Source organism: Cyclopterus lumpus, chromosome 1 (assembly GCF_009769545.1).
Source record: "Cyclopterus lumpus isolate fCycLum1 chromosome 1, fCycLum1.pri, whole genome shotgun sequence".
Taxonomy (NCBI): domain Eukaryota; kingdom Metazoa; phylum Chordata; class Actinopteri; order Perciformes; family Cyclopteridae; genus Cyclopterus; species Cyclopterus lumpus.
Genome location: NC_046966.1, coordinates 26,479,632 through 26,493,836, shown reverse-complemented (window position 1 = coordinate 26,493,836; position 14,205 = coordinate 26,479,632). Strand labels below are relative to the sequence as shown.

Here is a 14,205-nt window from a genome sequence, read left to right as displayed (position 1 = left end):
TATGAACCAAACCGACTCCTAAACCCGGGTATGAACCAAACAGACTCCTAAACCCAGGTATGAACCAAACTGTGACTCCTAAACCCGGGTATGAACCAAACAGACTCCTAAACCCGGGTATGAACCAAACCGACTCCTAAACCCGGGTATGAACCAAACAGACTCCTAAACCCGGGTATGAACCAAACTGTGACTCCTAAACCCGGGTATGAACCAAACCGACTCCTAAACCCGGGTATGAACCAAACCGACTCCTAAACCCGGGTATGAACCAAACCGACTCCTAAACCCGGGTATGAACCAAACCGACTCTTAGACTCCTAAACCCGGGTATGAACCAAACCGTGACTCCTAAACCCGGGTATGAACCAAACCGACTCTTAGACTCCTAAACCCGGTTATGAACCAAACTGACTCCTAAACCCGGGTATGAACCAAACCGTGACTCCTAAACCCGGGTATGAACCAAACTGTGACTCCTAAACCCGGGTATGAACCAAACCGACTCTTAGACTCCTAAACCCGGGTATGAACCAAACCGTGACTCCTAAACCCGGGTATGAACCAAACCGACTCTTAGACTCCTAAACCCGGGTATGAACCAAACCGTGACTCCTAAACCCGGGTATGAACCAAACTGACTCCTAAACCCGGGTATGAACCAAACCGACTCCTAAACCCGGGTATGAACCAAACTGACTCCTAAACCCAGGTATGAACCAAACCGACTCCTAAACCCAGGTATGAACCAAACCGACTCTTAGACTCCTAAACCCGGGTATGAACCAAACCGTGACTCCTAAACCCGGGTATGAACCAAACTGACTCCTAAACCCGGGTATGAACCAAACCGACTCCTAAACCCGGGTATGAACCAAACTGACTCCTAAACCCAGGTATGAACCAAACCGTGACTCCTAAACCCGGGTATGAACCAAACCGTGACTCCTAAACCCGGGTATGAACCAAACTGTGACTCCTAAACCCGGGTATGAACCAAACCGTGACTCCTAAACCCGGGTATGAACCAAACCGTGACTCCTAAACCCGGGTATGAACCAAACCGACTCCTAAACCCGGGTATGAACCAAACAGACTCCTAAACCCAGGTATGAACCAAACTGTGACTCCTAAACCCGGGTATGAACCAAACCGACTCCTAAACCCGGGTATGAACCAAACCGACTCCTAAACCCGGGTATGAACCAAACAGACTCCTAAACCCGGGTATGAACCAAACTGTGACTCCTAAACCCGGGTATGAACCAAACCGACTCCTAAACCCGGGTATGAACCAAACCGTGACTCCTAAACCCGGGTATGAACCAAACCGTGACTCCTAAACCCGGGTATGAACCAAACCGACTCTTAGACTCCTAAACCCGGTTATGAACCAAACTGACTCCTAAACCCAGGTATGAACCAAACCGACTCTTAGACTCCTAAACCCGGGTATGAACCAAACCGTGACTCCTAAACCCGGGTATGAACCAAACTGACTCTTAGACTCCTAAACCCGGGTATGAACCAAACCGTGACTCCTAAACCCGGGTATGAACCAAACTGTGACTCCTAAACCCGGGTATGAACCAAACTGACTCCTAAACCCGGGTATGAACCAAACCGTGACTCCTAAACCCGGGTATGAACCAAACTGTGACTCCTAAACCCGGGTATGAACCAAACCGTGACTCCTAAACCCGGGTATGAACCAAACTGTGGCTCTGAAACCCGGGTATGAATCAAACCGACTCCTAAACCCGGGTATGAACCAAACCGTGACTCCTAAACCCGGGTATGAACCAAACCGACTCTTAGACTCCTAAACCCGGGTATGAACCAAACCGTGACTCCTAAACCCGGGTATGAACCAAACTGACTCCTAAACCCAGGTATGAACCAAACCGACTCTTAGACTCCTAAACCCGGGTATGAACCAAACCGTGACTCCTAAACCCGGGTATGAACCAAACTGTGACTCCTAAACCCGGGTATGAACCAAACAGACTCCTAAACCCGGGTATGAACCAAACAGACTCCTAAACCCGGGTATGAATCAAACAGACTCCTAAACCCGAGTATGAACCAAACTGACTCCTAAACCCGGGTATGAACCAAACAGACTCCTAAACCCGGGTATGAACCAAACAGACTCCTAAACCCGGGTATGAACCAAACCGACTCTTAAACCCGGGTATGAACCAAACCGTGACTCCTAAACCCGGGTATGAACCAAACCGACTCTTAGACTCCTAAACCCGGGTATGAACCAAACAGACTCCTAAACCCGGGTATGAACCAAACAGACTCCTAAACCCGGGTATGAACCAAACCGACTCTTAAACCCGGGTATGAACCAAACCGTGACTCCTAAACCCGGGTATGAACCAAACTGTGACTCCTAAACCCGGGTATGAACCAAACAGACTCCTAAACCCGGGTATGAACCAAACAGACTCCTAAACCCGGGTATGAACCAAACCGACTCTTAAACCCGGGTATGAACCAAACCGACTCTTAAACCCGGGTATGAACCAAACCGTGACTCCTAAACCCGGGTATGAACCAAACCGACTCTTAGACTCCTAAACCCGGGTATGAACCAAACCGTGACTCCTAAACCCGGGTATGAACCAAACCGACTCCTAAACCCGGGTATGAACCAAACAGACTCCTAAACCCAGGTATGAACCAAACTGTGACTCCTAAACCCGGGTATGAACCAAACAGACTCCTAAACCCGGGTATGAACCAAACCGACTCCTAAACCCGGGTATGAACCAAACAGACTCCTAAACCCGGGTATGAACCAAATTGTGACTCCTAAACCCGGGTATGAACCAAACCGACTCCTAAACCCAGGTATGAACCAAACCGACTCTTAGACTCCTAAACCCGGGTATGAACCAAACCGTGACTCCTAAACCCGGGTATGAACCAAACTGACTCTTAGACTCCTAAACCCGGGTATGAACCAAACCGTGACTCCTAAACCCGGGTATGAACCAAACTGTGACTCCTAAACCCGGGTATGAACCAAACTGACTCCTAAACCCGGGTATGAACCAAACCGACTCCTAAACCCGGGTATGAACCAAACTGACTCCTAAACCCAGGTATGAACCAAACCGACTCCTAAACCCAGGTATGAACCAAACCGACTCTTAGACTCCTAAACCCGGGTATGAACCAAACCGTGACTCCTAAACCCGGGTATGAACCAAACCGTGACTCCTAAACCCGGGTATGAACCAAACCGTGACTCCTAAACCCGGGTATGAACCAAACCGTGACTCCTAAACCCGGGTATGAACCAAACTGTGGCTCTGAAACCCGGGTATGAACCAAACCGACTCCTAAACCCGGGTATGAACCAAACCGTGACTCCTAAACCCGGGTATGAACCAAACAGACTCTTAGACTCCTAAACCCGGGTATGAACCAAACCGTGACTCCTAAACCCGGGTATGAACCAAACTGACTCCTAAACCCAGGTATGAACCAAACCGACTCTTAGACTCCTAAACCCGGGTATGAACCAAACCGTGACTCCTAAACCCGGGTATGAACCAAACTGTGACTCCTAAACCCGGGTATGAACCAAACAGACTCCTAAACCCGGGTATGAACCAAACAGACTCCTAAACCCGAGTATGAACCAAACTGACTCCTAAACCCGGGTATGAACCAAACAGACTCCTAAACCCGGGTATGAACCAAACCGACTCTTAAACCCGGGTATGAACCAAACCGTGACTCCTAAACCCGGGTATGAACCAAACCGACTCTTAGACTCCTAAACCCGGGTATGAACCAAACAGACTCCTAAACCCGGGTATGAACCAAACAGACTCCTAAACCCGGGTATGAACCAAACCGACTCTTAAACCCGGGTATGAACCAAACCGTGACTCCTAAACCCAGGTATGAACCAAACTGTGACTCCTAAACCCGGGTATGAACCAAACAGACTCCTAAACCCGGGTATGAACCAAACAGACTCCTAAACCCGGGTATGAACCAAACCGACTCTTAAACCCGGGTATGAACCAAACCGACTCTTAAACCCGGGTATGAACCAAACCGTGACTCCTAAACCCGGGTATGAACCAAACCGACTCTTAGACTCCTAAACCCGGGTATGAACCAAACCGTGACTCCTAAACCCGGGTATGAACCAAACCGACTCCTAAACCCGGGTATGAACCAAACAGACTCCTAAACCCAGGTATGAACCAAACTGTGACTCCTAAACCCGGGTATGAACCAAACAGACTCCTAAACCCGGGTATGAACCAAACCGACTCCTAAACCCGGGTATGAACCAAACAGACTCCTAAACCCGGGTATGAACCAAATTGTGACTCCTAAACCCGGGTATGAACCAAACCGACTCCTAAACCCGGGTATGAACCAAACCGACTCTTAGACTCCTAAACCCGGGTATGAACCAAACCGTGACTCCTAAACCCGGGTATGAACCAAACCGACTCTTAGACTCCTAAACCCGGTTATGAACCAAACCGACTCCTAAACCCGGGTATGAACCAAACCGACTCTTAGACTCCTAAACCCGGGTATGAACCAAACCGTGACTCCTAAACCCGGGTATGAACCAAACCGACTCTTAGACTCCTAAACCCGGGTATGAACCAAACCGTGACTCCTAAACCCGGGTATGAACCAAACTGACTCCTAAACCCGGGTATGAACCAAACCGACTCCTAAACCCGGGTATGAACCAAACTGACTCCTAAACCCAGGTATGAACCAAACCGACTCCTAAACCCAGGTATGAACCAAACCGACTCTTAGACTCCTAAACCCGGGTATGAACCAAACCGTGACTCCTAAACCCGGGTATGAACCAAACCGTGACTCCTAAACCCGGGTATGAACCAAACTGTGACTCCTAAACCCGGGTATGAACCAAACCGTGACTCCTAAACCCGGGTATGAACCAAACTGTGGCTCTGAAACCCGGGTATGAACCAAACCGACTCCTAAACCCGGGTATGAACCAAACCGTGACTCCTAAACCCGGGTATGAACCAAACTGTGGCTCTGAAACCCGGGTATGAACCAAACAGACTCCTAAACCCGGGTATGAACCAAACAGACTCCTAAACCCGGGTATGAACCAAACCGACTCCTAAACCCGGGTATGAACCCAAACTGACTCCTAAACCCGGGTATGAACCAAACCGACTCCTAAACCCGGGTATGAACCAAACCGACTCCTAAACCCGGGTATGAACCAAACCGACTCTTAGACTCCTAAACCCGGGTATGAACCAAACCGTGACTCCTAAACCCGGGTATGAACCAAACCGTGACTCCTAAACCCGGGTATGAACCAAACCGTGACTCCTAAACCCGGGTATGAACCAAACCGTGACTCCTAAACCCGGGTATGAACCAAACTGTGGCTCTGAAACCCGGGTATGAACCAAACCCCATCTTCTAAATAAACTGTGACCCCAAAACCCAGATATGAACCTACTGTGCACCATTCCACTCCTGACATTTGATGCTTATGTAGTGGTTTAAAAAGGGGGGAGGTTAATCTGGCGGTGGTCATATAGTGTTTATTATGGATTTGTGGATTGTTGATTACCTGTAGTTTGCGTGCCATGCCAACCACATCGTGATCTGGGGGATTGTACTTGTAACAGTTGGAGAACATCAATCGGACCTCTGCTGCGAACTCTTGAGCGTCTCTGTACTGCCTGTTGTCAAGCTTTTTCTGAGGGAGACAAACAAACGCGCCACCATGATCAAAAAAGCTCCACGTTGCTGAAGGAATGGAGGAATGTTTACTTCGTCCCAACCAAACTGCATCTATGAAACCAAATATTGAAAGATGAGAAGGGCTTAGCTGAAGCTAAAATAAAGCTAAGCAAAGAAAGCTCTTTAGCCATCCGGTACTTGTAATGTAACCTCTAGGTTATTACATGTCGGGTTCCCCGGTGAGTCACCTTGACGTTGCTGAGATCCATGGGGTTCTTGATGATGTCGTGGTAGTCGTGGAGGCTGAGGGCTTTGGCGTCGACGGGCTTGTAGAAGGGCCAGGCGTAGCCCACGTGTTTCTTGGACAGCATCTCTCTGACGAGGCGTGCGCAGTAACGCAGCTGCTCCTGCCGCTTGTGCGTGACCGCGCCCGCCGCCTCCGAGCCGCCTCCCGGCTGGTGCTGAGAGTCCGGTTGCGACGTGTCCTTTTTGGGCGTCTTAGACGGGCGAACGCTCTCCCGCCGCGGCCGAGCCTCGGCGGAGACGGGAGAGCGTTCGCTCAGCTGGTCGTTGGCCGTGGGCGTGGTGGTGTCCGCTTTCCTCTTCTGGCTCTTCCTTTGCTACGGGAACAGATCGGATTATTGATGAGTTACCGATCGGTGCTTTCTTCGTTCTGGAGTGAGACGTCCTCTTTCTGTCCAGCGTGAGACTTTATATGAGAATAATAATCTTAACAAGAGTATCTGTCTTGTGATCAATGAACTGGTCACTAACGGCTTCTCCTTACCTTGATGAGGGGGGGGGGGTTCTGCAGCATCGGGGCCGGGTGGGAGGCTGGGTGGAGGGCCGGGTGGAGGGCCCGGTGGAGGCCCGGGTGGAGGGCCGGGTGGGGGGCCCGGTGGAGGCCCGGGTGGGGGGCCGGGTGGAGGCCCGGGTGGGGGGCCGGGTGGGGGCCCGGGTGGGGGGCCCGGTGGAGGCCCGGGTGGGGGGCTCGGTGGAGGCCCGGGTGGGGGGCCGGGTGGAGGCCCGGGTGGGGGGCCCGGTGGTGGCCCGGGTGGAGGCCCGGGTGGAGGCCCGGGTGCGTCGAGGCCGGAGGAGGGACCGACGTCACGCCCTGGACCAAGACGTCAGGTGTTGAGAGGGAGAACGGGGGGCCCAGGTGTGGAGCGTGAGAGGCGGGCGTGGGGGGCACCCGTGGGGGCTGTGGCAGGGACAGGGCGGGGGGGCCGTGAGGGGCGCAGGCCGAGGGGGAGGAGGGGGACGACGAGTCCTGGCCCGAGTCCGACTTGGTGATCAGACCTGGAGGGAAGAAGAGGAACGAGGAGGGGGAACCGGGGCAGATGACAGAGGGACTGGTTGGCTGACGTGGTTCACTGACATTTCAAAGCCCCGCCCCCCCATCACATCCTAGACTGGTACCTGGCTCCCGGCGGCCCCCGCGGTGTCCCTTGGTGACCACAGAGATCTCCGTCTCTTCCTGCGGCATCTCCGTAATCTTGTGGAGGAAGACCTTCTCCAGGGCCTCCGCCATGAGGACGATGTCATCGCCTGGCTACACACGCATGAACACACACATATAAAACACATAAACACACACACATATGAAGCACACAAACACACACAAATATATAAAACACACACATATATTGGTTCCTAGAGTCCTAAAAAGTAGGATGGGAGCCAGAGCCTTCAGTTATCAAACTCCTCTTTTATGGAACCAGCTTCCACTTTCAGTCCTGGAGGCAGACACAGTCACCTCATTCAAGAATAGACTTAAGACTTTCCTCTTTAATAGTGCTTATAGTTAGGGCTGAATCAGGTTTGCCCTGGTCCAGCCCCTTGATATGCTGCTATAGGCTTATAGGCTGCTGGGGGATGTTTTAGGATACACTGAGCACCTCTCTCCTCTTCTCTCTCTCCTTATGGATGAATTTACATCTCTCCATTGCACCTTATTAACTCTGCTTCCTCCCCGGAGTCGTTGTGACTTCACGTCTCAGAGGGTCCATTGGACCTGGAGGTGTCTGATGCTGGTGAGCCGGCCTCCCATTGGCCCTGCTGATGCCCCGCCCCCTCCTCTCTACCTCCTTCTGTTTCATGGATTGGAGTTCCATTCATACATTGTCATATTCATGTAATGTGTTTATGTAACTCTGTAACTCTGTTCATCTGGTCACATGACATCTATTCATCTGTCCATCCGGGGAGAGGGATCCTCCTCTGTTGCTCTCCTGAAGGTTTCTTCCCTTTTTTTCCCTGTCAAAGGTTATTTTTGGGGAGTTTTTCCTGATCCGATGTGAGGTCAAAGGTCAGGGATGTCGTATGTGTACAGATTGTAAAGCCCTCTGAGGGGAGTTTGTGATTTGTGATATTGGGCTATACAAAATAAACTGAATTGAATTGAATTGAATTGAATATATAAAACACACACACACACACCTTGTTGTAGATGTAGCAGTTGGTGAACATGGTGTTGAAGTCCTGGATGCAGTCGTGGGCATTCCAGTAGAAGTTGTTCTCCAGACGTTTCTTGATGGTTCCCATGTCCATGGGGATCTTGATGATCTTGTAGTAGTCCTTCGGGGAGAGAGATGGTTAGAGTACTTCTTCACACCTTAAATACACCTTTCATCTGTCACCTGGAGCCAACATGAGAGGCACCTTAAAGGGACAGCGTTTGTTTTAGTGACATCTGGTGGTTTGTCAGATAAATACCCCTCAGCTCAGCCCCTCCCTTTAAATACCCCTCAGCTCAGCCCCTCCCCTTTAAATACCCCTCAGCTCAGCCCCTCCCTTTAAATACCCCTCAGCTCAGCCCCTCCCCTTTAAATACCCCTCAGCTCAGCCCCTCCCCTTTAAACTACGGTGGCCTGCAGGTAGAGAGCGGTATCTTTAAGTATACTTTTACTTTTGTCACATTAAGTACATTTTGATGTGTCAATACTTTTGTACTATTACTGAAGTAACATTGTGAATTCAGGACTACAAGAGCCGTAAATGAGCCCTGGTGAGAAAAGTTTATTAGGAAACATTTAGTAACATTTATATTTGTTCGAGGGATCAAAAAACCTGAGTCTGAATTTTACATTCGACACAATTTCAATACTTTCATGAATGAATTGTGTGTTATTGTTGTGCACATGTGAAGCCTTAAAAGAACACGGTAAACAAAGACCCCGTCGCTCAAAGGGTTAACCTCGTCGCATGACCTTTAACCGAGGAGGAAGTGAACTTAAAGTTCTGCGTTATTTCACTTTAACATTCTTCCTCTAAACGACAACGTGTGATGCTAACAGCTAACAACAGCTAACCAGGAACTTTCTCTTTGGCCCAGATCCCAGTGGTCCCCCTAAGGCCTGAACCCTAAAGGACTCAATGAGGTCACCTGGTAGATGGTAGTGTGAGAGACTTTAGGGCCTGAAACATAAACATATCGTGTCATTTTAAATATATTTTATTCGTACTTCAATAAGAAAATAAAATTGTATCCTCTGATTTCCACCTTTAATCCTTAATGCAAAAGGCTGCATCTAATGCCGACTTCCGGAAAGGGTTCAGGATGTGACCGACGGACCTCAACTTGTTTTCTTTTGATTAAAACACGCGACTCACAGGTAAGCCGAGCTTGATGGCGTCTACGGGAGCCTGGAAGGGCCACGCGAAGTGGTGCTTCCACAGCGTCTTCAGCACCTCTTTGAGCAGGAACTGAAACAGACCAAAGAGCAGGTTCACACAGGAGGCCATCAAACCACACCAGAGTTCACAAGCAGAGGGCCGGTACCTGCAGCTGGTTGGTCTGCCGCTTGGGTCGAGAGGGGTTCCATATCTGGGGGGGCGGGGGGGCCGAGGGGAGGTTCTGGCTGCTGCCGGCCTCCAGTCCGTCTCCCATTGCCACCGAAGAGGGTTGCAGCGACTGAGCAGGTAGTTTGAGCGGATAGGACATGGCAGGTGGGACCGGGGGGGCCCCCCTCAGGCCCTCACTCGACTCTGGAGGACAGGAGCAGAACCACACATCATCACACGACACTAGTGGAACGGGTCCTTTTGGATCCGGATCAGATCAGTTCCCCATAACAGTTTACCGTTAACCATCACACAGTAAATAAACTATAGAACATGTGATCAGTAGAACATGTGATCAGTAGAACATGTGATCATGTGGCAAGTAGAACATGTGACCAGCAGAACATGTGAACAGTAGAACATATGACCAGTAGAACATGTGATCAGTAGAACATGTGATCATGTGGCAAGTAGATCATGTGACCAGTAGAACATGTGATCAGTAGAACATGTGACTAGTAGAACATGTGACCAGTAGAACATGTGATCAGTAGAACATGTGACCAGTAGAACATGTGACCAGTAGAACATGTGATCAGTAGAACATGTGATCATGTGGCAAGTAGAACATGTGACTAGTAGAACATATGACCAGTAGAACATGTGACCAGCAGAACATGTGAACAGTAGAACATATGACCAGTAGAACATGTGATCAGTAGAACATGTGATCATGTGGCAAGTAGATCATGTGGCAAGTAGAACATGTGACCAGTAGAACATGTGATCAGTAGAACATGTGACTAGTAGAACATGTGACCAGTAGAACATGTGATCAGTAGAACATGTGACCAGTAGAACATGTGATCAGTAGAACATGTGATCAGTAGAACATGTGACCAGTAGAACATGTGACCAGTAGAACATGTGATCAGTAGAACATGTGGCAAGTAGAACATGTGACTAGTAGAACATATGACCAGTAGAACATGTGACCAGTAGAACATGTGACCAGTAGACCATGTGATCATGTGGCAAGTAGAACATGTGATCAGTAGAACATGTGACCAGTAGAACATGTGATCATGTGGAAAGTAGAACATGTGATCAGTAGAACATGTGACCAGTAGAACATGTGATCATGTGGAAAGTAGAACATGTGATCATGTGGAAAGTAGAACATGTGATCAGTAGAACATGTGATCAGTAGAACATGTGATCATGTGGAAAATAGAACATGTGATCAGTAGAACATGTGATCAGTAGAACATGTGATCAGTAGAACATGTGATCATGTGGAAAATAGAACATGTGATCATATAGCGAGTAAAACATGTGACTAGTAGAACATATGACCAGTAGAACATATGACCAGTAGAACATGTGATCTACTGATGCTACTGATGTTAAAGATGCTCCTGATGTTAAAGATGCTCCTGATGTTAAAGATGCTCCTGATGTTGAAGATGCTCCTGATGTTAAAGATGCTCCTGATGTTGAAGATGCTCACCTTCAGCTAGTACTCATGTTCACTGAGCAGAGCCTGAACGCATCATGAGAATGTTATCATTTACCTTCAGCCAGTACTCATTTTCACTGAGCAGAGCATGAACGCATCATGAGAACGTTATCATTTACCTTCAGCCAGTACTCATTTTCACTGAGCAGAGCCTGAACGCATCATGAGAATGTTATCATTTACCTTCAGCCAGTACTCATTTTCACTGAGCAGAGCATGAACGCATCATGAGAACGTTATCATTTACCTTCAGCCAGTACTCATTTTCACTGAGCAGAGCCTGAACGCATCATGAGAATGTTATCATTTACCTTCAGCCAGTACTCATTTTCACTGAGCAGAGCATGAACGCATCATGAGAACGTTATCATTTACCTTCAGCCAGTACTCATTTTCACTGAGCAGAGCATGAACGCATCATCATGTAACTGAAGAACCTCCGCTGGTTCTCCGTTAGCGGTGCTGCTAACGTTACTAGCTCTCCTCCTGTTGGTCTAAACACTGATTGGTTGTTTACAAAGTCACATGATCAGAGACTAGAGAAACATCATGATGTCCTGATCACATGATCTACTGGATGATAAAACTTTATTTACACCATGATGGTTAACGTTAAACTGTGAGGGTGGAGGAGAACTGAGACTCTGTGACTTTAAGACGAGCTAGTAGCCGATAAGGACGTGTGTTCTACCCAACCTATGGTTTTATGGACGAAGGCACTGAACTCTGACCTTGAGCCTTCACCGTATCTAGAAGTCTTTTGATATGTCCCAAAGCTCAAAGGTCAACAACAAACAAAGACCAGAGTCTGACGTGTTCCTCCCCGAGTGCTGAACGTACGAATTAAACATTTACTTAACTTAAATGTGTCTTAGACATACATCAAGTCATTAAGACGTTATAGAAAAGTTTGTCTTCTACGACAGCCGCTATGGCAACGCTACACATAAAGATGGCCGCAACTTATCAATAGGTATGTCGTAAAAATGTGTCTTAAAAATGAATAAAAAGTAATTTTTCTCTTGACTGTACTACAGCTCAGAGGTACATGTACTCTAAACTGTACTACAGCTCAGAGGTACATGTACTCTAGACTGTACTACAGCTCAGAGGTACATGTACTCTAGACTGTACTACAGCTCAGAGGTACATGTACTCTAGACTGTACTACAGCTCAGAGGTACATGTACTCTAGACTGTACTACAGCTCAGAGGTACATGTACTCTAGACTGTACTACAGCTCAGAGGTACATGTACTCTAGACTGTACTACAGCTCAGAGGTACATGTACTTTATACTGTACTACAGCTCAGAGGTACATGTACTCTATACTGTACTACAGCTCAGAGGTACATGTACTCTAGACTGTACTACAGCTCAGAGGTACATGTACTCTAGACTGTACTACAGCTCAGAGGTACATGTACTCTTCACTGTACTACAGCTCAGAGGTCCCAGAATATAAACCTTTTACTGATCAATCAGTACTTTTGAACCAGGACTCCTGAAATGGAATAGTCAGTGTGCTATTTGTACTTTTACTGCAGTAACGTACGTGAATACTTCTTCAACCACCGACTGTAGTACAAATACACGGATGTCGCAGCTGATTTAAATAAAACGACTCAACGTCACGTGACTTTGACAAGTAAGTTAATTATTCTACAACAACTATCAGCCATCTTGCTCCCGGTAACGTGAACCGACCACCGGTTGGCTACCGAGCGCGGTGACGTCGTCTTTAAATCATAAACGTTGACCGTAAAGAAGAGCTGTGATGTTCCTATTCCGCGTCAGACCGCCGCCATGTCCACTGACAGCTCCGCACGTAAACGTAATGCGACGTAAGTTACGTCCGTCCGTCACGGGAGCTCCTGCGCCATCGCGCGTCAACTGCGCAGGCGCGAGGACGTAACTCGCGTCGCGAATACGGCCTACGGGGGCTATAAACAAACAGCGGCTAGCTGCTTAGCACGAGCGCGACCTGCGGCCGAACGTGCCGCCTGACAGCGCGCGGCGACCGGGAGGCGCGAGCTCCGCGCGAGTAAATGCAGACACGGAAGTGAACGCGACAACACCGGAACCTGCCATTTTAAAGACACGCGCCCTGAAAGAGGGCCATCTCCCCCTCTCGTGCGCCCGACCCGGCGCAAGGCCTGCAGGGGGACCAGCTCGCGCTCCGCTGGCCGCAGCGACACTGACAGCGCGCGCGAAATACGCCCCCCCGACAGCCGCTACGGCCGTTAAACCGGGTCCCCCCCGGTCCCCTCCGCCGTCCGGTAAACCAACGGCCGCCGTAAGGGGCATTACAACCATAGCTTTACCTGCTTCGGTCGCCTGTTAGCGCTTCGCAGACCTTCCTCGCCCCAAATCCAGAACAAACAGTCCCGTTCGACGTCCGGCGGTGACGTCAGACGCACGGGAGGCAGGACGCAGGTTGTCAGCCGAAGTGACGTCACTCTCTCCCCCCCTCCCTCCTCCTCCCCCCGGGTAACATCACGCAACATCACGTAATGATTTCAGAGAAGATACATGTTGTTTATCATGAAAATGATACATTTGATCCTTTTGCTTGAATAAAGACGGCAGAAGTTAGATGTAATGTAGATATGTCGTTATGTGTAGTTATGTAATTATATGTAGTTATGTCGTTATGTGTAGTTCTATCATTATGTGTAGTTATATATAGTTATGTCGTTATATGTAGTTATATGTAGTTATGTCGTTATGTGTAGTTATATGTAGTTATATCATTATGTGTAGTTATATGTAGTTATGTAGTTATGTCGTTATGTGTAGTTATATGTAGTTATGTCGTTATGTGTAGTTATATGTAGTTATGTAGTTATGTCGTTATGTGTAGTTATATGTAGTTATGTCGTTATGTGTAGTTATATGTAGTTATGTAGTTATGTCGTTATGTGTAGTTATATGTAGTTATATCATTATGTGTAGTTATATGTAGTTATGTAGTTATGTCGTTATGTGTAGTTATATGTAGTTATGTCGTTATGTGTAGTTATATGTAGTTATGTCGTTATGTGTAGTTATATGTAGTTATGTCGTTATGTGTAGTTATGTCGTTATGTGTAGTTATATGTAGTTATGTCGTTATATGTAGTTATGTCGTTATGTGTAGTTATATGTAGTTATGTCGTTATGTGTAGTTATA

The 14,205-nt window shown here is 48.3% G+C and overlaps 1 protein-coding gene across 1 annotated transcript in view; it reads right to left on the bottom strand.

The window, feature by feature from the left end:
* The window catches only part of LOC117730993 (bromodomain-containing protein 4-like), a 31,156-nt gene extending 17,667 nt beyond the window's left edge, over positions 1-13,489 (bottom strand). The window contains exons 1-9 of the mRNA XM_034533103.1: positions 13,358-13,489; positions 9,512-9,717; positions 9,343-9,435; positions 8,170-8,307; positions 7,150-7,282; positions 6,780-7,029; positions 6,518-6,587; positions 5,979-6,350; positions 5,618-5,746 (exon numbers count right to left, since the gene is read on the bottom strand). Of these exons, the coding sequence (XP_034388994.1) occupies positions 5,618-5,746; positions 5,979-6,350; positions 6,518-6,587; positions 6,780-7,029; positions 7,150-7,282; positions 8,170-8,307; positions 9,343-9,435; positions 9,512-9,673 (1,347 nt within the window). The 5' untranslated portion in view covers positions 9,674-9,717; positions 13,358-13,489. The remainder of the gene's footprint in view (positions 1-5,617; positions 5,747-5,978; positions 6,351-6,517; positions 6,588-6,779; positions 7,030-7,149; positions 7,283-8,169; positions 8,308-9,342; positions 9,436-9,511; positions 9,718-13,357) is intronic.
* Positions 13,490-14,205: the final 716 nt, after the last annotated feature.